The sequence below is a fragment of the Triticum aestivum genome, chromosome 6D, assembly GCF_018294505.1.
Source record: "Triticum aestivum cultivar Chinese Spring chromosome 6D, IWGSC CS RefSeq v2.1, whole genome shotgun sequence".
Classification (NCBI taxonomy): domain Eukaryota; kingdom Viridiplantae; phylum Streptophyta; class Magnoliopsida; order Poales; family Poaceae; genus Triticum; species Triticum aestivum.
The window spans coordinates 473246213-473271169 of NC_057811.1; the positions used below are offsets into that span (position 1 = coordinate 473246213).

At 47.3% G+C, this 24957-nt stretch overlaps 2 protein-coding genes and 1 long non-coding RNA gene across 3 annotated transcripts; 2 read left to right on the plus strand and 1 right to left on the minus strand.

Moving 5' to 3' along the window:
• The first annotated feature begins 5818 nt into the window (after positions 1 to 5818).
• LOC123146031 (mRNA-decapping enzyme subunit 2) lies at positions 5819 to 9513 on the plus strand. The gene is made up of 8 exons (XM_044565602.1): positions 5819 to 6081; positions 6183 to 6334; positions 6490 to 6617; positions 6968 to 7066; positions 7710 to 7862; positions 8442 to 8545; positions 8715 to 8782; positions 9094 to 9513. Exons 1-8 carry the CDS (start codon positions 5996 to 5998, stop codon positions 9309 to 9311), a joined length of 1008 nt encoding a protein of 335 aa, XP_044421537.1. The 5' UTR covers positions 5819 to 5995; the 3' UTR covers positions 9312 to 9513.
• Positions 9514 to 14389: 4876 nt separating this feature from the next.
• LOC123146033 (uncharacterized) lies at positions 14390 to 20937 on the minus strand. Its single transcript, XR_006472580.1, has 3 exons — positions 20437 to 20937; positions 15165 to 15346; positions 14390 to 14707 (listed from the first exon to the last, which is right to left on the minus strand). It is a non-coding gene; the product is annotated as an uncharacterized lncRNA (long non-coding RNA).
• LOC123146032 (receptor kinase-like protein Xa21) lies at positions 16014 to 19836 on the plus strand. Its single transcript, XM_044565603.1, has 2 exons — positions 16014 to 19075; positions 19171 to 19836. Exons 1-2 carry the CDS (start codon positions 16141 to 16143, stop codon positions 19551 to 19553), a joined length of 3318 nt encoding a protein of 1105 aa, XP_044421538.1. The 5' UTR covers positions 16014 to 16140; the 3' UTR covers positions 19554 to 19836.
• Positions 20938 to 24957: the final 4020 nt, after the last annotated feature.

The following is a 24957-nucleotide window of genomic DNA, read 5'->3' on the forward strand; positions in this document are numbered from 1 at the left end:
TCTCCAACTCCATATGATGCTAGTGTGTTGCTTCGAAAGAATCGACGGATTTCTAGAGATCAACTAAGGAATTCTCAGATTGTTGGCTCGCTTATGTATTTGGCGAGTGCCACGAGGCCTGACATCTCTTTTGCTGTGAGCAAGCTGAGTCGGTTTGTGTCAAAACCGGGAGATGATCATTGGCGTGCACTTGAGAGAGTTATGCGCTACTTGAAAGTCACTGTGAGCTATGGGATTCACTACACCGGGTATCCAAGGGTACTGGAGGGTTATAGTGACTCGAACTGGATATCTGATGTTGATGAGATTAAGGCCACAAGTGGTTATGTTTTTACACTTGGTGGTGGTGTTGTTTCCTGGAAGTCTTGCAAGCAGACCATCTTAACGAGGTCAACTATGGAAGCAGAACTCATAGCATTAGACACTGCCACTATTGAAGCAGAGTGGCTTCGTGGGCTCTTGATGGACTTACCTATGGTTGAAAAACCAATACCCCCTATCCTGATGAACTGTGATAATCAAACTGTGATCGTCAAGATAAATAGTTCTAAGGACAATATGAAGTCCTCAAGGCATGTGAAGAGGAGACTAAAATCTGTCAGAAAATTGAGGAACTCCGGAGTTATTACGTTGGATTATATCCAAACGTCGAAAAACTTGGCAGATCCCTTCACAAAGGTATCACGTAATGTCATAGATAATGCATCGATGGAGATGGGTTTGAGACCCACCACATGAGTTGTCCATAGTGGTAACCCACTCTATGTGATTGGAGATCCCGTGAAGTAGAAGTGGGAGACAAGCTGTTGGTCAGCTGGGAGGAGAGTATCCCTATTTTAATTATCCCACTCCGTGAAGATGCAATACTGTAACGCCCGGGACACACCCGCCGGTGGTCGTTACTCCTGGCGGGATCTAGATTGGCCCCACAAATCAATACTAGTCTTTTCTGCGCACTTTGTCCTCACTCGTGCGCACCCGGGAGCAACTTCCCGGTCGGTCACCCATCCTGAAACTACTCCAAGCCGAGCACACTTAACTTTGGAGTTCTGTCCGAATGGGCTCCCGGAAAAAAAGGAATTCCTTATTGATATGAGTAATCTATCATCCCTAATAAGCCAGGCTATCACATACACCCCCACTCAGAGGAAACGACGTCCTCGTCGGGCCATAGGAACGCTCCCTCTTGGCACATACGTCTGTGCATCTAGTCCGGTACATGTTCCATGCCGTGTGCCACGATGGGTCACAAACGTCATGAACAACATGATCGCGCACCTGTCCGCGAACATCCATGTAACCGCGAGGGTCGGCTCTGATACCAACTTGTAACGCCCCGGACACACCCGCCGGTGGTCGTTACTCCTGGCGGGATCTAGACTGGCCCCACAGATCAATACTAGTCTTTTCTGCGCACTTTGTCCTCACTCGTGCGCACCCGGGAGCAACTTCCCGGTCGGTCACCCATCCAGAAACTACTCCAAGCTGAGCACGCTTAACTTTGGAGTTCTGTCCGAATGGGCTCCCGGAAAAGAAGGAATTCCTTATTCATATGAGTAGTCTATCATCCCTAATAAGCCAGGCTATCACAAATACTCTCCTGATCTGCATGGCAGGTTGATATTTATCTTAATGTGTTCCAAGTGGCTTATTTGAGTAAGCAGAGATGTTGTCCTGCAGAGCATCTCCTGAGGAACACACCTATATGAATTTGACTGTTAACGTCGCAGTCTGTGAGAATTGAGTGTTCTCTAATAAATTCATGAAAGGCCCTGGAGTATGACGTATACGCTCCACCCGCGGGGAAGCCTTGCGGCAGCCTAGTATCGGTCAAGAATTTGTGTGAAACTAGTCTCGCAGAAAACTTGTAGTTCAGGGCATAGTCCACTATTCAAGTTGTGATCTAGTGTAGCATAAAACTCTAAGTGGAAGTTCAACTTCACAGTCTCCACTAAGCACCAGTATATAAACAATATTTTGGAACTAAATGGTGAGATGTGCCAATGAGACTTTGTGGGGGATTGTTGGAATTTTGCTAGTAGGCCTTTGGCCCAAAGCCCAACTAAAATTCTGAAATTCTCTTGGCCCATTCATGCACACATGTGAGTGGAGTGAGTGAGACTAAAGTTTAGTCCCACCACGGAAGTTGAGTGAGACTTGCACCTCTTTATAAGGTGAGCTCTTCTACCACTTGTTTGAGAATGAGAAGAGGAGACCTACACGCGCGCTCCTCCGCCTCGCTCGCCTCGCCATGCCACGCCTTGTCACGACGCGCCGCGGGTTGCGGTATTGAGCCGAGCCGAGGACAGAGCTATGCACGTTGTCTATATTTTTGCTGCTCGGGAAAAATTAATGAGTCAGTAATTAATAATTAACGGACGCGTTAATTACTGAACCGTTTTCGATTCTTTTGGATCGCGACTCGGACGTGGGGTTTACTCCCACGACCTAGCCGGCCCGCACTATATAGTCAAGCAGACGTCTACCCTAGCCGCCAATGTATCGTATGGTTTCGCACCACCATTCCAGATCATTGCGCCGCCATGGCAAGTCTTCTCCATCCCTCCTTTCGGCGTGCACCACAAGAAGGGACAGCAGGCCTCCGGAACCCCGCCTCTCGTGATCTTGTACGGGAGAGGGGCGATCAGGTTTTTGGGGAGCGCACTCGCGCGATTGCTGCTAGCGACGACTTCGCCAACGACGACTTCTTCCCTGACCTCGGCAATCTCATCCTCGACGACATGGGCGACAATGTCAACGCCGGCGGTGCTGCACCCGCTGCACCGTATGTGATTCTATCCTTCTTGTTCGAGATCATGGTAGAATTCATGTTTCTAGTATGTGCCCTAGATGTGATCTGTTCATCTACTAGGCTAGTTCGCATGATTAGTTTAATCTCTGCTATTGCTGTCATGATCTATCTTCTGTTTATTCGGATAAAATCTCGTAGTAATTTGCTCATATTTCCAACACCTACGACTGTGTGGATTTTGTGGATGGATGATCCCCAACGCCTAGGGTTGAAGGTGTCTAAATAGCCAGTCTCCTCATGCCTCCTCCATGGATATGCATGCTTGCCCCCTTTGATCCATGGGCTTTAGGTGAGCCCCATTCTCTCGCAATATCTCCCATGAGGTCCAAGGATCCCTTAGGAACAAACAAGGATGAAATCGATGAAGATGCGAAAGTTATTGCAATTCCCGTTGCCAGAATCACCTGGTACAGGCACTGTGTGCGAGTGCGGATACTCGTACTGCTGGAGATAGGCCCTATAGGAAATCATGTGATGATGATTATTTCCTTATGTATTATCATCACTGATATGTATAAATAAGTATGTGACTTGTTTGTGAGACTACATATTGTATATTGATAGTTCTGATGGTACGTAGTTCACAACGTTATGCGAACACAGATTGTTTGACCAGTATACAATTCGGTTGATGACTATGTTTCACAAGTCATGGGAATAGAGACGCTAAACCGTTAGTATGGACTCGGGGGTGGAGATCACCTACACACACAATAAAACAACGAAAAAACTCTCCATGTAAGCCCTTTATTGGTCCTTCAATTTTGGATGGTTGGGAAATATCTTTTGTCAAACTCCATGAAAGGCCTCCGTATCGATTCCATCTTGGGTCATTCATCATGCTAAGTCCATAGGAATTCCAAATCACCTACATACACAACAAGAACAAAGAAAACAAACTCTGATACAAATTAAAGACTGTGCAATGCTCACAAAAAATGAGTGCGAACCAGAAATCATGCATAATGGACATGAAAGTGGTACATTGGGACATAATATGAGGAGTTTTGATGGAAAAAATGAGCTCTAAAATGTGTCATAAAATGGAGCCATCACACGATGAACCTGAGCTTGTTGGGCTATGGATGGCCATGGTGCTCGAAGGTAGGGGAGAATGAATCCTAGGTTCGGATGAGGGGAAAGATGAAGGGGTTGCCTAGGTCAATTCGCTTTGGGGGTGGGGTCATTCAGATGTGGGAGGTCCAAACCCAACATGGTAGGCCGGTCCCAACTCCCAAGCCCAGCCGACACGCAGGCAAACCCAGTAGGCACCAAGGGATGTTTTGTTAGGTTTTAGATGTGGGAGTGGAAAGGTATGGGGTGGCGGTTGTCCGCACTTTTTTCTTTCTCTTAGAGGTTGTTTGGTTTGTAACTAAGATCAGTTAGGTTGTCACACCTAAGCTTAGGCAAGTTCGACCAACTTAGAAGGATGTTTGATTCAAGCCTCACCTTAGGAAAGATGATTTTTGCAAAATTGGAGCCCCAAATCACATACACTCAAAAGTGTGGCAAGATTTATTTAGGCTTACCAACTCGTAAATTTCATTTGTTGAATTTAGCTTACACAATTTTGCCAAGAAATGTGTGGCAAAGTGTGCAGGACAAGGTCTGGAACCAAATGACCCCTTACTCCACTTCCTCCTGTTGAATCTGCTCGATAGTGAGCGACACCAAAGCCAGAGAGGGGCAAGGGAAGGCGAGTGCGAGTGGGCGGCAGTGGGTGGTGGCAGGTGGCTGGGACTCATCTAGTCGACGTCGAGGGGGCAGCCACCACCGCATGACCTGCTCGAAGATCTATATAGGATCATGACCCTAACCCAACCCTGACCCCATCACTCTCTCTCCACAAGTTCATCCAACCCAAACCGAATCCAGTCTCCTCGCAGCCGCTTCATGATGAATATTTCCAAGGAGGACTTGGAGTCCTTTGAGTGGATCCTATTCTTGCTGTATTAGGTGCACTGGTTCTACGAGGAGAACTCTGTGGAGCACAACCCCTCCCTCGAGTGCCTCTCCTTCGAGGACTATCCCGCTGAAATGCGGGTCGCGCATCGAGCTTCCCATGCATGCACATCGGCCGTGACTTCCGCCACGTCACCAGGCTCTTCCACCACCCACGATGGGTTATGGCAATTGCGACGGTAGTAAAAATGAGGGTTGGAGGAAAGGGGTGGTGCACCGACGACACTAGTATAGGGAGATGTGGCTCAGAGGGGTAGGGTTCTATGACGTCCCAATCGACTTTAAATAGCCGACGCCCGGGCTGACGGAGCGACGACTTGAATGCGAGCGCCTGGATTTGGCTTATCGTTCACCGCACCACTGTGAATTTCGGGTAGACGCACGGCTGGTTAACCGACTTGAATGCGGTTGGAAGCCGTTCCGTTGTCCTGTTTGGTCATGTCTGCTATGAACCGACATGAATGCAGTGCATAGAGCGAGCGGGTGCAGCGGGAGAGGCGACTTGAATGTGGAGCGGCGGTGTGAATGACGGACAGGGGGCGGCTGGTCAGCCGACTTGAGTTAGGTAGAAAGTCGTCACGTCTGCTTTAAACTGGCATGAATGGGGCGCGAGTAACTCGTGGACGCGGCGGGAGAGGCGACTTGAATGTGGAGCGGCGGTGTGAATGCCGGACATGGGGACGGCTGGTCAGCCGACTTGAGTTTGTTAGAAAGCCGTCATGTCTGCTCTCAACTGACACGAATGTGGCGTGACTAGCTCGTAGACGCGGCGAGAGAGGCGGGACAAGGGTTTTGGACATGGGCCATCGGTGTTGGCGGCGTACGTGGTGGATGTTCGGACGCCCACAAACCACCCCTATGTTTGGTTCCAGTTTGTGGGATTCCGAACATCCGAACTGGTTCGGACAAATTTGATGGTCGGCGTTTGATGACAAAAAAAATGCAATCCAGCGATTCAGGAGTGATTTGATGAACCACCTTAGAGTTGCCCCAAGGGTTTTAGTTCGCTAGAGCCTGGTTCAACAAAAGAAAAAAAAAACATGGCAGATAGTTTGTGCAGCAATGAAGTTTCGATTTACGTAAAATAGAGAGTACGCTTTCCGGCTTGAGTCACAGCTCCCATACTCCACTTCCCCCCTTCTCGAGTCCGGCCTACAGTGAGGAGACCGGAGCCAGAGGGGCGGGCGAGCGCGAGAGCGAGTGGGCGGCGGCGGGCGGTGGATGGCGATGGCGGGCGGCGGGGGACTGAACCGGTCATCATCGCGGGGGCAGCTGCCGCCGCAGGAGCTGCTCGACGATCTCTGCAGGTGCGTATCCCTAACCCATACCCCGATCCCCATCTCCGCAACTCCATCCGACCCAAAACCGAATCCAGTCCAATCCAATCGAATCCAATCTCGTGCCGCAGCCGGTTCGTGCTGAACGTGCCCAAGGAGGACCTGGAGTCCTTCGAGCGGATCCTGTTCCTGCTGGAGCAGGCGCACTGGTTCTACGAGGACAACTCCGTGGAGCACAACCCCTCCCTCAAGTCCCTCTCCTTCAAGGACTTCACCTCCCTAAGTAAGATTCCTCCTTTTTTCCCCTTCCTTTCCCTTTAAATCCCTCTCGTCACGGTCCGGGACTCCGAGCCCCGTCGAGGATGATGATTCTTGGCGGCTTCGTCGCTAACTCCGACATTGTCGCCGTCGCGGTCGCCGTCGTCCTTGTGTGTGCAGTGTTCAACAGCTGCGCCGCTCTCAGGCCCTACCGCGCGCACCTCGACGACATCTACAAGGACTTCACCCACTACAAGTTCCGGGTCCCCGTCTCCGGCGCCATCATCCTCGATGACAACTATGACAGGGTAATTCTTTGTGCGCTCTGTCTTTTATGCCCATCCGAGAGCATGTTACTGCATCCCTAGATGTGGTTTAGGATTTATAGGAGTGGGCTGCTAGGTCGGAACAGCAGCAACGGCTGTACTAAAGATTGGGATTTGGAGATAAGCAGCGCGTCTGATATCAGTCGCTCTGCTCGAAAGGATGCAATTTAAATCCTAGCATGTGATACCTGTTAGCCTCTTATAGATGAATCGCTTAATTTTCTCAATTTTTACATAGTACAATTTCACACTCTGCTATGCAATAGCCCTCAATTTCCTCAGGAATTTTGTTGAATCTCAAGGTTTGCTGACTTTTCCCTTTTTCTCTGCAGTGCTTACTTGTGAAAGGATGGAAGTCTAGTGCCAGCTGGAGTTTCCCCCGCGGAAAGAGGAGCAAAGATGAAGAGGATCATACTTGTGCAGTTAGAGAAGTAAGTTTCTGGGCTTGATCCATGTTGTGCTTTACAGTTTCCATCAGATATATTGCGCTTGTAGTGAAGCAATAATGTCTGTAGATATTGCTGGACAGTCATTTTCTGGTTTGCTGAACATGGAAGTCCTTGATTTTTACAGAATAGTTTCCTAACAATTCAAATTTCAAAGCTCTAGATATTCTATGCACCCCAACACATTGCATTCTTGAGTTAACGCCTGCATCTGTTCTCTACATATGGGCGTCTTCTTATGCCAACGATGGACCACATCAATTTTCCTTTTGGCAATGTGTCACTGTCACAATGTCAAAGATAACAATTGAATCCCGAATTCGTAGCATATTCAGAAGTAAAAGTATCATGTTTCAGCTTCATTCTTAGATGTGTTCTTTTCTAGGTGGGACTATCAAGCTCTCTAGTCATCTATACTATTTTTCTCGACCGAGAATGAGGCAATTTAGCACCAATTAGCTGTATTTATGCCTATTAGTTCTCTGCATAAATTACATGAAGATCTGAAGTTTATCATATTTTTTCTTTTGTCCAATTACGAGCTCGTCCTGTCCATGTTTTACACTTCCCTGCTTTTCATTCTGTAACCAGTTTTACCTAAGCGACATTTATTTGCATAACTATGCAGGTTCTGGAGGAGACTGGGTGTGATGTTTCTAAGCTTTTGAAAATGGATGACCACATTGAAGTTTCAATTGGACAACAAAGAGTTCGACTCTATATTATTACGGGTGTTAAGGAAGATACTGTTTTCGCACCTCAAACTAAGAAAGAGATCAGTGTATGCAAATTCTCAAATCTTTCCTCATCCTTCTATTCGGTAAAACAATTTTTTTCCGCACCTATCAACATCATGTTATGAATATATGGTATGGTGTTGGTATGCATGTCATGGTTCCTTAATCGGTAGTCTTCAATTGTATTTACTACTGTATGTAATAGTTTCTCCTTTCTGAATAACATATTGTAATTGAATGGTCCTGATGTTTTGCAACAGTGCATCCCGGCTGAGAAGTGGCACTATGTAGATATTTGTTACTATTTTTGTAACGCTGACACATGCCCAGACTCTTTGCAATTTCACACATGTTTTTTTAATCAGCACATTGCATCCCCACATGTTCTTATTTCCTTGGTTTGAACATTGCCACATGACCAAACTGCTTGCAAATTTTTATTATCCCGTATGCTATCTTAGGTATAGCATTGTGTTAGTAATTTTTTTGTTTGCTCGAGCTTCAAAGCTATTGTCTTTGCATTGTTTGGTTTTTATTTACTATTCTCTTTCTTCTTTAAACCTTTTTTTTGGTAAATCAGTGAAATTGCCACTGCTAACCTTTTCTCTCTGTGAATATGGCAGGAGATCTCATGGCACAGAATTGATGATCTTCTACCTGCTAGTGATGATGCAATATCTCGTGGAGTGAATGGGATGAAGCTTTATATGGTTGCACCATTTTTGACGTCAGTACTTCTTTACACTATTTTTTGTGTCTTCCTTTGTGCAGAAGTTGTTATATGCATTGCTCCCATTGTTGCTGTTAAACTCTTAGCATGTTCGATTGGTTCTGCTTCTTAAATGTATTTTGTTGGTTCCACATTATTTGGTGCCTTATGGTTTTGCTTGTCCCAGGGGTCTGAAATCATGGATAGGCACACATCGGTCCCAAGTATATCAGAAGCCAGATACATCTGCTAGAGGTTTCTTCTGCTCCCTCTTATGCCCATTGTGGTCATTGGCCTAGATAAAGACATTCCTGAGTACCCACGAGTTAATTCTGTATTAACTGTTTTGCTTCGAATTTACCAAGCCCTGTTCTCTAAAGTCCAAAGTCAATCCACAGATGACTTTCTGAAGTGAACCAAAGCTAATACACAAGTATAACATATTCGAGGGCAATATTATATTCATGAGCAACTATTGGCGCTTGATATATACCCATGTTGAACCTGTTGTGACATGTACTGCTTTCCTACATTGTTGTTAACCCTGAGGTAACATCACTGCACAGGTACTGTGTGGAAAGCGAAGAATCCCTCGGGTGTCTTTGTGCCTGTTGAGAACCCTGTTATTACTAGAGCAGGATCCGACATGCAGAATCCTGTTATTAGTAGAGCAGGATCTGGCACGCAGCACGTCGACAACCGCCCTGGCAAAAGCTTCAGAAGCTTCAGGTTCGATACGGCCAGTATTCTGCAGTCAATGGATGCTTCCTTTCTGCATACCTAGGATCCTGACAGATCATCAACTCCTGTACCCTTGATGTGTATAGACTATGGAATGGCGTTGTCGCTCGTTGTTAACTGGAATCCACGACGCCACGATGTTTCGTCTCCCCGTGCTGTGTTTAGTTGGTATCTGTAATCTAGAACACTATAATTGTCACACCTTTCTTGAGCTGTTATAAATGTCATGTCTTTTGCACACTTAAGTTCTTGCTTTTGCTTGAGGTGATATATGTGATGTCTGAAATTGTTTGCGTGGTAACACTGGATGGTACAGGAAGAATTCTTGTGCGTTATGGTCCTCTTTCTTAGCATGTGGGTCATAGATTAACCAGCCTTCTAATCGGTCAGATGCTGAATAAGACTGTCCTTACTTATTACAAGCCTCTTCAGAAATGGTATAAGGGCCAGTTCTTTTGAGCCTATTTGGCTAAGGTTTACGTACACAGCTTTCATATTCTCTTGCAACATCACTTCTCTTATGCCACACTCTCCTGGTAACAAACATAGGAATACATATAAAAGTGAACTGCAGGAACGGCATAGGTGAAAGCACATTGATTTTACCGAAAAAGGGTTTCCCCCCGCTTTGTATTCCAAAACAACCAACACCGACACAGGATCGCTGGGGCGAACAACACAACAAGCCCAAAAGAAAAAGAAGAAGAAGCAAATGCCGACAACGGCAGCTCGACAGAGCGCGGATGACCCGTCACCGCTACGCCCACTAGAGACAAACCACTATAACCTGAGGCTCCGGACCACCACGTACAAAACAGCACCTCCAAGAAGGAAAGCGACGCCGGCGACGCTGCTGCCCGGACATGTCCTAGGGTTTCCCCAGCACGCGGAGGGAGGTGGGGGATGGATATCACCGACACCCTCCAGGAAGGAATGGTGGCACCCGCAGGTGTCACCGCATCGGGGCCGAAGACCGGCAAGGATTTCTCCCGTACTCCAATCCCCACCGCCCAACGGACCGGAGCCGACCAGCCAGACCGCCGCCCACCACCATGCGCCATCATGGTTGCGCCGTCACCCACGCCGCCTCACTGCGAACACCAACACGAGGCCAAGAGGGCCGGAGAGAAGCGCCCCGCAAAGGGAGAAGCAGCACCGAAGCTGAACGGGGGGGAACCACCTCCACCGCCGTCATGCGGGAGGCCAGAGCCTCCGGCACCGTCGCGGTAGCCGTCCGGACGCGGCAGCAGGGCATGCCTGGCCACCCCTGGCCCGGCCAGGCCCGAAACGGGCCCGCTAAGCCCCGCCGCCATGCTGCAGCAAGCCGGCGATGGCGCCGCCAGCACCCTGCCGCTCATCGCCTCTCCCGCACCTCCCGGAAGCAACGAAGCAGACCCACCCCGCCGCTGGCCCGCCCTGGCCCAGATGGGGCCTGAAGGGCCTAGATCTGGGCCGAGCGGGCGCCGCCAGACCGCACCGCCGCGTCGCCCCGCCGTCCAGAAGTCCGCCCCCGCTCGCGCCAGGAGCCCCCGCCGCCGCGCCGGACCGCCGCCGCCTAGAAGCACCGCCCGGGGTCGCCCCGTCCCGCGCCGGCGGACACCCGAGAGGGGAAAAGCCAGGGGGCCGCCGCCACCAGCGTCGCCCGGCCCAGGCTACAGCGGGCGCCGGCGACGGCGGCAGAGAGGAAGGGGGAGGGAGAGGCGCGCGGGGGAGAAGGCTGGGCGCGGTCGCGGGAGAGGAGAGGACATTGATTTTTTGGAGCTAGCAGTGCATAAATCCATGAATGACATCACTACAGGAATAAATCATAACACTTGCAGTTCTTCTGTTACCACATGATGAGCTTTCTTTGCAGCTATTATCGAAAAAGGCTTTCGCCCTGCTTTATATATAAAGCAAAGATCATCAACAAACCTGGTACAACCGCACGCCAACAGAACACACACACCCAAGGCAGGATACAAAGATGCTGAGCGCAGCAACACCACCCCTAGCACTACAAGAGTAACCGGAGATCTAAGCCGTGAACACGCCACCGCGAAGAAGTGAAGCCGCATACGGCGAACCGAGGGCTCCAAGGCGGCGCCTTCAGGAAGGGAACGACACCGGAGCGCCGCCACCGCCCGACACGAGGGTCAGGGTTTCTCCTGGAGCAACCCGACGGGCAATGAAGGCCGCGACGATGTCTTCAAGAAGGGGACGATTTGCAGCTATTTCCTATCACAAATGCAGCAAGAAACAGTGAAAAGTATGACAAAAAAAAATCATAGCAACAAGTCTTGTAGCACCCATGAACATAGGTTTTAGTAATTCAACAAGAAGGCTTCAAATTAGCATTCACCGCAGCACACCGATATCACTAATTCAACATTGAATCAAACACAAGTTTGCTAATAACTTGCAGCATTACGCAGGTGAAGTAGGCATCGTCTGATCAAAACAACAAGGAGTCCAGGACTCTACTAGCCAACACGAAGAAGTACCACCATGACCAAAAGTGTCCTTGCTATAGAGTTTAGGGATAGGGAACTCGGTAAGATGGCAGTATGGCATATCAATCTATTACCATTATTTGCACGGATAATATGGACTTCCGTGGTGCTCGTTTGGTTGGTCAACTGCTCAAAGAGGCAGATATCGTCCATCTTTTGTTTTTGATTTTGCGGGTGATAAATTGTATTACTCAAACCATAGTAGTGTTACACTCAGCATTTGCTAGTTCCAGAGCGCAAGAGGGACCAGAACCTATCCAAGTCATTGTTCTACCTCTATGCGAGCGAAATTCGCTAAGCTATTGCTAACCTTATTTTGAGACCGACTAATATGAGTAATACAATTTTCATGAAGAGATAAGAGATACCTAATCTCTTTAACTAGAGATGCACAAATAGACCTGTCTTGATCACGCCCCCGATCATCTTGACCGCAACTAATGAGTCCATCTCAGTGACAGATATCATCCATCTTCATATCATTGTCTTTGACAAACTTCTTCCATCCACTTTCAACTTGATAATCCTCACATGAACCGCTGAACTTCCCCTTCCATTTCTTCCCAAGTAGCTGGAAACGGACAACTTCCTTATCTCCAAGAATGGTTAATAGATACTCCCTCCGTCCCAAAATAAGTGACTCGATTTTGTACTATGGTGACCTCGTAGGTCATGCCGGGCTGGCCGGCGGTTCCTCCTCGGTCATCGGCGGCCGATCCGGCGTCATCGTCGTCGTTGGGCTTCGGGCGACGGAAGGTGGCGGTGTCGCGGCAGGGCTTCCCGGCGGCCGACTGATGCTTGTGGATGATCCTCTCCGCTTCCTCCTGCGCTGTGCACAGTGCGGCCGCGGCCACCGAGGATGTGGGCTGGGGGAGAGGGCGGCGGTCGTTGGAGGAGGCGTCGGTGGTGGCGTCGATCTCGGCGAGGGACCATTCCTCGATGTACCTGGCCATCTCCCCGTCGAGGTGGCGGAGCGTACGCCAAGTCCGGGTCCGCCGCGATGTGTGGCGGGGGGGGGGGGGGGGCGTCCAAGTCCGCGAACTTGGTCGGCGCGCGGCGTTGCGACTGTCCCGCCAGCGCTGCTCCTGGTCGACGTACTCCTGCACCGTCATGGTGCTCCGGGAGGACGAATAGCTCCGCTGATGTCGCCGCTGCAGAGGTAGTTGACAATGCGACCACGCGCCTTGGTAGGGGCGGCAGCGAGCGGCGCTCCTCCTTCACGACGCGCCAGGGCGGCGGCGAGAGCCGCTCCTCCTTGACGCGACGGGGCGGCGGTGAGAGCCACTCTTCCTTCACACGGTGGCGGAGAACGTGGAGGGGATGCCGACACCGGCTTCACGGGGAGGAGCGCCCCCGGTGGCGGAGTCGGGCCGTTGATGTGGACGAAGGAGCGACGGAACATCAACTCCATCTGCTCCTTGAACTCCATGTCGGTGACGGCGTAGACCTGGCCCGGCACCACCAGCGCGGACTGCAGCGACGGTGGCTGCTGGTCCTCCTCGTCACTAGAGGACATGACGATCTCTGCTCGCGTCGAGTCGCCGCCAGCCGATGAGGACAACGGTCCTGGAGTTCGAGGGCAGCGTCGCCACGATCCGCCAGAACCCGCCCCAGAAGGTGCTTGCCGGCGCCGACGCCCAGGACTTGCCCATCGCCGGAAATGTGGAGGGAGATGGGCGGGACGGGGAGGAGGAGGAGGAGGCATTGTGGACGACGTCAGAGCGCGGCTTAATAGTCGTGGCTAGGCCATGCAAAGGGCCGATCAGCCGCTTCAATGCGATGCAGCGGCTGGAGTTGGTTCCTCAGGAACATGCGTCCGCATTGAAGCGACGGCTACGGAGAGGTCGCATCGGTCAGCGCCACCCTCCCTCCCTCCGGTCACATCACGACATCAATGCCGGCCTCCGCGTGCTCTGGGTCGGCATGAATGCGACGCGGTAAGCGGCACATGCATCGGAAGGAAAGCGCGGATGACGGGTTTTTGGTGGGCCAGGGCAGTCAAAAGCAGGCATGGGATCGGTGCGGACTCCCGTAATCCTCGCCCACGTTAATCTCCGATTTGTGAGAGAAATCATGCCAGGACCGCCCCGCGGACCGATACAGGACCGCGTTGGATAGCTTGCACGGTTGCGGGAGGTTTAAGGATCAGCGTTAAGATGCCCTTATGGCCTTATCTCACTTTTTAGGCACCGGTTTGGGCATATGTACATGCTTAGCACCTTGCTCATGTCCTTATGAATAGTAGTAAGATCGTTACATAGAGACCAGCATTCGAGAAAGGCATTTTGGAGCTCGGCCTCCATGGAGGACGTTTTTTTTGAAAAATTTAAAATTCATTTTTTTGTTTCAAAAAATCTGAAAAAAATTGTACAAGGACACAAGGATGTGATGCGTCTACGTGTAAAATTTCAGAATGAAATATCTTGAGATACGATATGTGCAAAAAGAACAAATTCATAGACTTTTGGGATGAATAGTATCATGTGTTAAAAAACCATAGATTTGTCTTTTTTGCACAGCCCCATTTCAACTTATTTCGTCCTGAAAATTTACACACATGTGTGTTATGCCTCCATATATGTATGCATTTTTTCAGAATTTTTTAAAATGTAAAAATATGAATTTTGAATTTTTCAAAAACCGGCCTCCATGAAGGCCGAGCTCCAAAAGCTATTTTCGCCAGCATTCATCGTTACAAGTTATGGCATAGTGCTCCGAGTCTTAGGCCAGGTAAATACTCAATAGACCAGCATCCATCGTTACAACGGTATCTTGTTTTACTACGGTACAACCGAGTAATACATATATATGGCGTAAAAAGAGGAGACTGTAATTGGCTTTCTGCGGAACAGTGATCCCAAGAAGACTGCTGGAACGATGTACAATCAGTTATGACCACAGCTGCATGGTCGGCAGCAAGTACAAGGTGGACAATTGGGTTCAGTATCTGCAAGAAACATATACAATGTGGTTATAAACAAATACAAGGTGGACAACAGCAACCAATATTCATTAATGGCCTGAATTTCTAGCTTGACCGGAAAATTCTGAAGAAGTATATCCGATACTTTGTAATGGAATTGAACTCCATGTTAGCTCACCGGCAACAAAAAAGGGTTTCAATTATTACGCCTAAGGTGATCTATTCCTGATGGCTGATGGCAGTCACGGAGTGTATCAGGTGAAAATGAGTTTGGATAAAACATTGCTGGGATCAAACTAATTAATCAGGATATCATGAGATGTAGGGAGATTATTTGTCCTGGTAGTTCCCGCAAAATGAACAGATAAAAGTAGAAGATAGAGATTGTCATATAAAAAAACTCGATTTTCTGTAAACAAAACTGGTATATCAAAGAGAGGTACAGGTTGCACATGGTAGAATCACAAGGCAGAGCACATACTCGAAGATGCCGGGTGAAAGAAAATGAGCAGCATGATCCCGGTTGTAACAAGTCGAAGAACCAAGAGGTACCTCCAATCCATTATGAGGGAAAATGAAGGCCGTTGCACTCACTATGGTTGGGCATTATGCTTCATCTCCGTCTAAATAAAGGATCTGTACCAGGACTAGTTCAAAACATACCTACGAGACAAGAACTTTCAATAACTTTGACTGGAAAGACAGCAGACAAAACTGATATTTCGATAACTTCGACAAGAAGTTTCTATAACTTTTAACAGTGATATATACTGTATAAGACAGACAAGTAACAGAGAAAAATCTATTCAAAGACCAATCATGTTGACTGGAAAATGCTGTTCTGATGGCAGCGCAATGACTTTGCGTGCGACTATTTTTCTCCATCAACTATTTAGGCAAGACAGTGTGCACAAGTTAGAGAACCTGCAAAAGTTTGATATGATCACACTAGTTTTCAGTCTACTGACGAAGTTGGACAGGAACTTCTCACAGGATTTTCATACGCGTCATTGCCCTCAAAATCTACCAAACTGGGGGCAATAAGTAGGAAGAGAAGTCGTTTGAAATGTACTACAAATATCACACTCCTAGTGCGAAAACGTTTCAATAGAAATTAATAGGAACTGTAGCACGACTGTGACCTCAAAATGGCATAATCCAAGTCAATCTGATATAGTCCATGTTTATACTACATATAATTTCACACACCCAATGTGGACAGACTAACAAACAAACTGGTACTCCATCGAGGAAACTCCAACCGTAGGTCCAGAAGTTTATAAACGGCACGTTTGTTGGTTTCAGTTCTGAACACAAAGCTAGACTTGTATGCACCAAGAACAATCAGCCAAAGGCTTCTATAATCCAGCAGCAAACCTCTATAAAAGGCAATTTACCGCTCTTCCAGAATCAAATCAGCCCAAGATCCATGGTTGCTCACATTGCATATCAACCAGATGGCTTGTGCATTAGTGTTAGCCATCCTTGTCTCATCGGTTTTGCATCCTTTGTCTCTGACAACATTAGCTGATGAATCCGACAACAACCGAGACGCTCTGCTCTGCCTCAAGTCTCGCCTCTCCATCACCACATGGAACACCACCTCGCCTGATTTCTGCACTTGGCGCGGCGTCTCATGCACAGGGCAGCCACAACTACCCCTGGTGGTGGCCTTGGACATGGAGGCACAAGGCCTCACCGGCGAAATCTCGCTCTGCATGTCCAACCTCACGTCGCTGGTGAGAATCCACTTGCCGAACAACCAGCTCTCTGGCCATCTCCCACCAGAGATTGGCCGGCTCTCTGGACTCCGGTACCTCAACCTCAGCTCCAACGCGCTCAGCGGCGAGATCCCGGAATCACTGTCCTTATGCTCTAGCCTTGATGTCTTGGCGCTGAGCAGCAACTCTGTTGGAGGTGCGATCCCACCTCTACTCGGTACGCTTCGCAACCTATCCTCTCTAGACTTGTCCAGCAATAAACTTTCTGGTGAGATTCCACCTCTACTCGGGAGCTCACCGGCTCTGGAGTCTGTCAGTCTCGCCAACAACTTTCTCGAGGGAGAAATCCCGCTGTTTTTGGCAAATTGTTCCTCCCTTCGCTACCTTTCTTTACAAAACAACAGTCTTTCTGGGGCCATACCGGCAGCTCTTTTCAACAGCTCAACCATCACAGAGATACATGTTTCAATGAACAATCTTTCTGGACAAATTCCACCTTTCACAAACTTCCCTTCAAAGCTCAACTACCTCCATTTAACAGGGAATAGCCTAACTGGAATTGTGCCGCCCTCAGTAGGAAATCTCACACGGCTTACAGGTCTGTTAATTGCGCAAAACCAGTTGCAGGGAAACATTCCGGATTTATCCAAGCTATCAGGCCTGCAATTCCTTGACCTCTCATACAACAATCTATCAGGGATAGTGCCACCGTCCATTTACAGTTTACCTTTGCTGAGCTTTCTTGGGTTGGCCAACAATAATCTTCGAGGAACACTTCCTTCTGATATGGGAAACACTCTTTCTAACATAAATTCATTGATTATGTCTAATAATCATTTTGAGGGTGACATCCCTGCATCGCTAGCCAATGCCTCCAGAATGGAGTTCCTATATCTCGGAAACAATTTGCTGAGTGGGGTGGTTCCTTCCTTCAGTTCCCTGACGAATTTGCAGGTCCTAATGCTGTACTCAAATCAGCTAGAAGCTGGAGACTGGACATTCTTCTCGTCCTTGGCAAACTGTACACAGCTGCTAAAGGTGAACTTGGGCGGAAACAAACTACGTGGCAATTTGCCGCCTGGTTCTGTAGCAACCCTGCCCAAAAGTATGGTTAACTTGATTTTACGGTCAAACTACATATCTGGCACTATTCCTTTGGAGATTGGGAACCTGTCTAAAACTTCCCTACTTTATCTTGATAACAATATTTTCACAGGGCCTATACCTTCTATTCTTGGCCAGCTAAGCAAACTGGTTGTTCTTAGCCTATCACGGAACAAGTTCTCCGGAGAAATTCCACCTTCCATTGGTAACTTGAATCAGTTGACGGAACTTTATTTACAAGAAAATGAATTAAGTGGAAGCATACCTACAAGTTTAGCTGGCTGCCAGAAATTGGTGGCACTAAACCTTTCCAGCAATGGCCTCAACGGAAGTATCAATGGGCGCGTGTTTAGCAAGTTGAACCAACTGAGTTGGTTACTTGACCTATCACATAACCAGTTCACAGAGTCCATACCTCTGGAAATTGGTAGCTTGATAAACCTTGGCTCCTTGAACCTTTCGCACAACAAACTCAGAGGCAAAATCCCATCCGCACTTGGTGCATGTATCCGGTTGGAAGCACTGAACTTAGACAGGAACCTCCTAGAAGGAAGCATTCCAGAGTCATTGACAAACCTCAAGGGTGTCAAAGTATTAGATTTCTCCCAAAACAATTTATCCGGCACAATACCAGAATTCCTTGAGACGTTTACTTCGCTGCAATACCTAAATATGTCCTTCAATAACTTTGAGGGGCCAGTTCCGATAGGTGGAGCCTTTGCTAACACAAGTAGTGTTTTTGTCCAAGGAAATGCACTTCTTTGTTCAAATGTTCAAGTCAACGATTTGCCCAGGTGCTCCACCTCGGCATCTCAGAGAAAGCGCAAGTTCATTGTTCCATTGTTGGCAGCTCTGTCAGCTGTTGTTGCATTGGCCTTGATCTTAGGGCTGGTTTTCCTGGTTTTCCATATTTTGAGAAAGAACAAGAGGCGGAGATCAAGTCAGTCCATTGACCACACATATACGGAGTTTAAAAGATTAACATATAATGATGTAAGCAAAGCAACGAATGGCTTTTCTCCGAACAATATACTTGGTTCTGGGCAATTCGGGATAGTGTATAAAGGTCAGTTGGACGGAAAAGACAGCTTGGTGGCTGTTAAAGTGTTCAAACTTAATCAGTATGGTGCATTGGATAGCTTTATTGCTGAGTGCAAAGCTTTGCGGAACATCCGGCACCGAAATCTCGTGAGTGTCATAACTGCATGCTCAACTTACGATCTGATGGGGAATGAGTTCAAAGCTCTCGTATTTGCATATATGGCAAATGGTAGCCTTGAAAATCGACTTCATGCTAAGATCCAGAAGAATGCTGATTTGAGTTTGGGGACAGTGATATGCATAGCAGTTGACATTGCGTCTGCTCTGGAATACCTTCATAACCAATGCATCCCACCAGTGGTTCACTGTGATTTGAAGCCAAGCAACATACTCTTTGATGATGACGATAATGCGTATGTCTGTGATTTTGGGCTAGCAAGGTTAATTCATGGTTATTCATCTGAAGCTCAGAGCAACTCAACAAGCATATCTGGACCAAGGGGAACTATTGGATACATTGCTCCTGGTGGGTAACTAAACCTAGTCTGAATTGAGTTTTTTTTTATATAATAACTTTATTATAGTGCTTGTCATATAACTTTTTGTTTCCAATCGTTGCAGAGTATGGCATGGGCAGTCAAATCTCAACCGACGGCGACGTCTACAGTTACGGCATCATACTTTTAGAAATGCTAACGGGGAAAAGACCTACTGATGAAGCCTTCAGTAATGGCCTTACACTCCAGAAGTATGTGGATGCATCACTTTCAGAGATTGAACACATTCTTCACCCCAGCCTTATGCCAAAAACTGGAGATCAGCATACTGTTACCCCCAAAATAGAAGAATACAAGCCAACTACAGTGATGCATATCTGCGCTCTGCAACTCCTTAAACTTGGTCTGTTATGCTCCGTCAAGTCACCAAAAGATCGCCCAAGCATGCATGAAATTTATGGCGAAGTAATGGCTGTAAAAGAAGCATTTTTCTCTATGAACAGTTGAGAGCTACAGTTACAAGCCTAGAACAGTTTTGATATACTGTATACGGATTTATGTCGCAGCTACTTCCGTTTATTAGGGTCTTTCTTCATTGTAAAAGCTAGGTAGCTAATTTCTGAATCTTCTAATGTACTCCCTCTGTTCACTTTTATAAGACGTTATAGATGGTTCTAGATGGTTCAGACAACTCCCAAAACAGTTCAAAATCAGCTGTCTAAAACGTCTTATAAAAAGGAACGGAGGGAGTAAATTTCACTATGCATTGATGTTAAAGGCCCTGAGCTATTATGTAAAAGCGAACTTCACTTGGGATAAAAAGCTGATGGCTATGTTTTCCTATTGCTTTCATCAATGCCAAAGCAACTTAGCCTCCCCACCCAACCGTGTGGGACAATAATCAACTACTCCCTCCGTCCGGAAATACTTGTCATTGAAATGGATGTATCTAGATGTATTTTAGTTCCAAATACATCCATTTTTATTCATATACATCTAGATACATCCATTTCAATGACAAGTATTTCCGGACGGAGGGAGTATTACCAATATATTTCCAATTGAACTATCTGCATTGGTGTTGGAAGTTGCTGCTTTTCTAATCAGAAATCTCTGTATTTGCCTCCCTACCGAATAATTGAAACACTAGCTAACATTAATGTATGATGTGTCAAGTTTGGACCACCCAGTACTGGTACTAGTAGAGACTGCAACGAAGCCTAATCTTTACGGACTGAGACTACAAGTCCGGTTAAATCAAATTTGAAGCAAAAAAGTACACAATCGATACGGTAATTTTGGTATCTAACACGGAAATAACAGGACTAGAAAAGAAAATAGTACCCTAAAAAAGGAAAAGAAGAGAAAATAGCAAACCCTAGGAACTCACTTTGGCGTCAATTTGGGAATGGGGTTTCCCTGCACGTCGTGACGATGGCCGTCGGCCGCGCAAGGCGGAAGGTGGCCGCCGGACGTCGACCTTCGCCGGCGCGGTCTTGGCGCTCCGCGGCAGCTCCATGTTCTCACTGTCGTCCCGCGGCCTGTTCCCTGACTCGGCTGCCTCGCTCTGCTACTTGAGAGGCGCACAGTTGCAGACGAGACGACAGGCAAGAGGCTTCTTTGGACTCGCTTTTTCCTTGTTAGTTTTTCAAAAAAGAAAATCTGAAGACAAATACTGTAGAATATTCTCGTCTGCTCCGTGGAAAACCGAAACGGAGAGAAAATATGAAATGGGACAGATTCATTCTATCGGAACGAAAGAGAAAACAGAACAACTTCTTGCACAGGAACGGGGACAGGAACGACCGTATTTTCCGGCGGAATAGTCACGAAAATTGGGGAATTTCCCTTCTCGCCATGGTTGCCTACTTTTGTGTGTGTGTGTGGCCTAATCCAGCGGGCAACAGTGAACAGTTTGTGGCCAGCGCGAACGCTAATATCATTCCGAACTTGATCCCCTTCGCCATTCCTCCACCCGTACATGAAGAGGCCGTATCTTCCGGCCGGTGAAGTTCCCATTGACTCGCTGCATATGCGTTACGATTCTGATTCTGGCGTCTCTACCTCAGCCTCGTAAGTCGTAGCCTCCGTGTTTTTCTCCTTTTGAGGGAAGGGATGGATGCCCACGGGTCACCGAAAGTGGACGCCTCCTGATCAAAGTCAACCCACAAGCTAAGCTAAGCTAGGTAGTGCTAAAAGGAAAAGGTAGCCTCATGCTTGCACGCTAATGCAGCACAACACAGTTTTTGAGCTGAAAACTGTAGGGGAACTGTACAAAACATGTACTGATAGCAGAGCTCGGTCGATCAGAGTGCATCAACATCCTGTAGCTCGCTCCTTGGCGAGCACCGATGCATCAAGCAAAATGACCATGGCGGCTCACGTATCTGTAATCAGAGGGTTAGAGAGTTATATTAAGGGTATGCCTAGATCTCAGTCGATTAAGATTTAATAAAGTCTCAGTCAAGTGACAGAACATATACAAAGAAAAAATAAATTACATGGATCTCCATGTAAGAGCATCTACAGCCGAGCGCCCCAAATCGGCCTCAAACACTCGGGCGGCCCGCCCGGTCACGAAATTTCGACGCAGATAGGCACCTCAAATGGGCCTCAAACGCCTGGGCTGACCGGCACCTCTCATTTCCAGCCCAAATATGGGGCGGATATGGGGGCGCCCGAGCGTGCCCGCCACGTCGGACTCGGCCCATGCTGGCCCACCCGACCCCATGTATATTCCTCCCCATCCGCTCGCCGGACCAAACCCTATCCACTTTACTGCATGGCGGATAGCGGATTTGAGTGCTTCACCTCCAGATCCGTCGACCCCTAACTCACCCCACGCGGCCCTGAGGAGGAGATGGCCGTCTGGCTTGCGCTCTGCCGCTCCCAGGAGAAGGCGTGTGCGAGGCAGCGCTTGGACTCCTTCTGTCAGGAATCCACTGCGTCCACCTAAATGGCGCATGGATCCGGCGCTAGGTGTGCCGTTGCTGCCTCACCGGAGGTGTGCGCACTAGTAGAAAAAGTCCCATTTGTCCCGGTTCCAGAGGGACTAAGGGCCCCCCTTTAGTCCCGGTTCTGTTACGAACCGGGACTAAAGGCCCTCCACGTGGCCGCTGTCTGGAGCTCCACCTTTAGTCCCGGTTGGTAACACCAACCGGGACTATTTTTTTTTGAATTTTTTTCCCGATTTTCAAATTTCTGAATTATTTTACAATTTAATCTCTAATCACCCCTCATCACTGCTCAATTTAATCTATAATCTCTATTCTCTAATCACCCCTCATCATTCCAAATCGTCTAACTTCTCGGCCGGTCACCCATCCTCTCACTACTGCAGCCTGAGCACACTTAATTTCCGGGTTCTATTCCCCCTCGTCTCCAAGTCTGCACTTGTTGTTTTCCTGACAATAGTAAGATGTCAATCCTATTAACCCTCAGGAGTTTAGCTTGAGCATGAAGTCACACGTTTCATTGTTTGAGTTTGAAACTATTATTCTAAAAAACAATAATTATTTAGTAACACTAATATTTCTTGAATAAGTAGTTTGACCATAGTTTGACCAGATTTGACCAAAATTCAAAAAAACTGACATAATTATTTAGTAACACTAATATTCTTGAATAATTATTTAGTAACACTAATACTTCTTGAATAAGTAGTTTGACCAGATTTAACCAAAATTCAAAAAAAACTGAAATTTGAGCATAACTTTTTTCCTTTTAGAATTTGAAGATTCTAAAAATTTGCAAAACAGCCTATGGCGTCAAAATCGGATGCGGATTTTCGTGCTGAACATTTTGATATATTATATGGTTTTTTCCGACATCGATGCAAAAGTTATAGCCGTTTTACTCTTTCATAACACTTTTTTGCAAAACATGTCCAAATTTAAGTTTTTTTATTTTCCTAACTAGTAGATGTAGTAATATAACTACATCTCGAAGGATTTTATTTTTGAAGTTTTTATCATTTTCTTTTGTTTTTTTCAAAACTAAAATGACGATACACGCGGGGGGGGGGGGGGGGAGGTTAGACTTTGAGACACGAACCGGGACGAAAGGGCACCCTTTAGTCCTGGTTCGTGTCTCAAACCGGTTTTAAAGGTCTAATGTTTAGTCCCGGTTTGAGATACAAACCGGGACTAAAGGGTGCGATGCCCTTTAGTCCCGGTTGGTGTCTCAAACCGGGACTAAAGGTCTCATTTGAACCGGGACTAATGTCTTTAGCCGCTCGAATCGGGACTAAGGCTCATATCAGTCCCGGTTCGTAATGCAACCGGGACTAATGTGTATATTGAGCTGTGACCAAAACTCTGTTTTCTACTAGTGATAGTACATCTGGCATCCGAAAGCTAGGTTGAATGTAATAATATGGATTTGAGGTTTCTACAGCCATTTGAGGGGTTGGATTTGACAAGTCCAGTTGTAGATGCTCTAAGATCTCATGGATATAGCACCGAATGTATTGAGCACTTAGCTAGCCACATGACACTACCGGAATAATTGGCTATCCAACAGTAATTTCTATGCCAACGGCTTATTGTCAGGGGCGTCGGCTTAGATGGACATATGCCGATGGCCCTGTCCGACGTCAATCAGGTAGTGTGAAGTATCGTATCACACAAAACATTATGCATTTAAAAGGAGGGCGGATTCGACCTAAAAAAGTAGACAATATCTTCCACTAATGCACTCAAGGCGAAAGTTAGGCGGCGGGCGCATGCCTCTTTTGGCTGCACCTTTAGTTTATAGATCATCCCACATTTTCAGTGTGAGTGCTAAAAGGACGGAGAACAGAATACATACTCATATTAGTTGTTGCTGAAATGGACGTATCTAGCACTAAAATCATTGCATCGTAAAGCGCGTACTCAGGGGCGAGCCCACGTTGTGCCAGCAGGTAGCACAGGGCACCGGGTAAAAAAAATGTCTTACGTTATACCTATAGAGCCCACGTACCCTGGGACACCCCTAATTTTTCTAGAGGGGCACCCGTACAAGGCTCCACCCAGCACAACTCAAGTGCAGCCCAGCGCGTGACGAAGGCCCAGTCCAACCTGTCTAATGCATGCAGTGGATCGATCGATCAAATACATCCATACGTGCTTTCCTATTCGTCCGCTTCACGCTGCGCTTTGTGCCCTTGACCTTTGGCTTTCGTCCGTATCCCCCCGTACGCCGTACTCGCCGCCTATCGCCATATCACGGCGAGTCGTCGAATCAGTGGAGAAAAGAAGGAACAGGTACGCTGCATCAGTCCCCAAACCCAATGCGGTCTGCCTCAGCCTCTATTGCATATCCGGTTCTAATTATTGCTTTTTTTCTCTAACCCTAGGGAATTAGGGCTACTGAATAAGACTAGAGATTTTGATTGTATTGGGTAATTGGACTATTTTAAATAATTTTGCATCGAGTGGAGACCAATATTGCAACACTCTAGGACGGCAGCACAATATCAAATAGTTTTTATGTTACAACCGTGCAATTGCAATTCAAGTGTTCTGTGCGTATACATGCTTCATAGTTCTTTTCTTCCTTGCAAATTTTAATTATTTGAATAAATTACAAATTTCAGGTGAAGCTTGGTTTATTGAAAGGTTTCTAAAAAAGAGGAGAACCTCAGTGCAAGATGAAAATGTTGGTCCGTCACACGAACATAATCAAAATGATGTCTCTTTCCCGCCCTCACCGCATGAACGGGATTAATGTCCCGCCCCGCCATCACCAAATGGACAAAATAATGCCTCCAGATATGAAGTTCTGCCAATAATACAAGGAATTCATTTCAAGCTGGAGAAGAGATCAATTGGAAAGGAAAAAAAATTGATCAAAGTAAAAGGAGAAGCATTGATGAGTACCATCCAAATCAGCAAGATTTGGTAAGAAGGAAATATTTGGCCAATGGGCC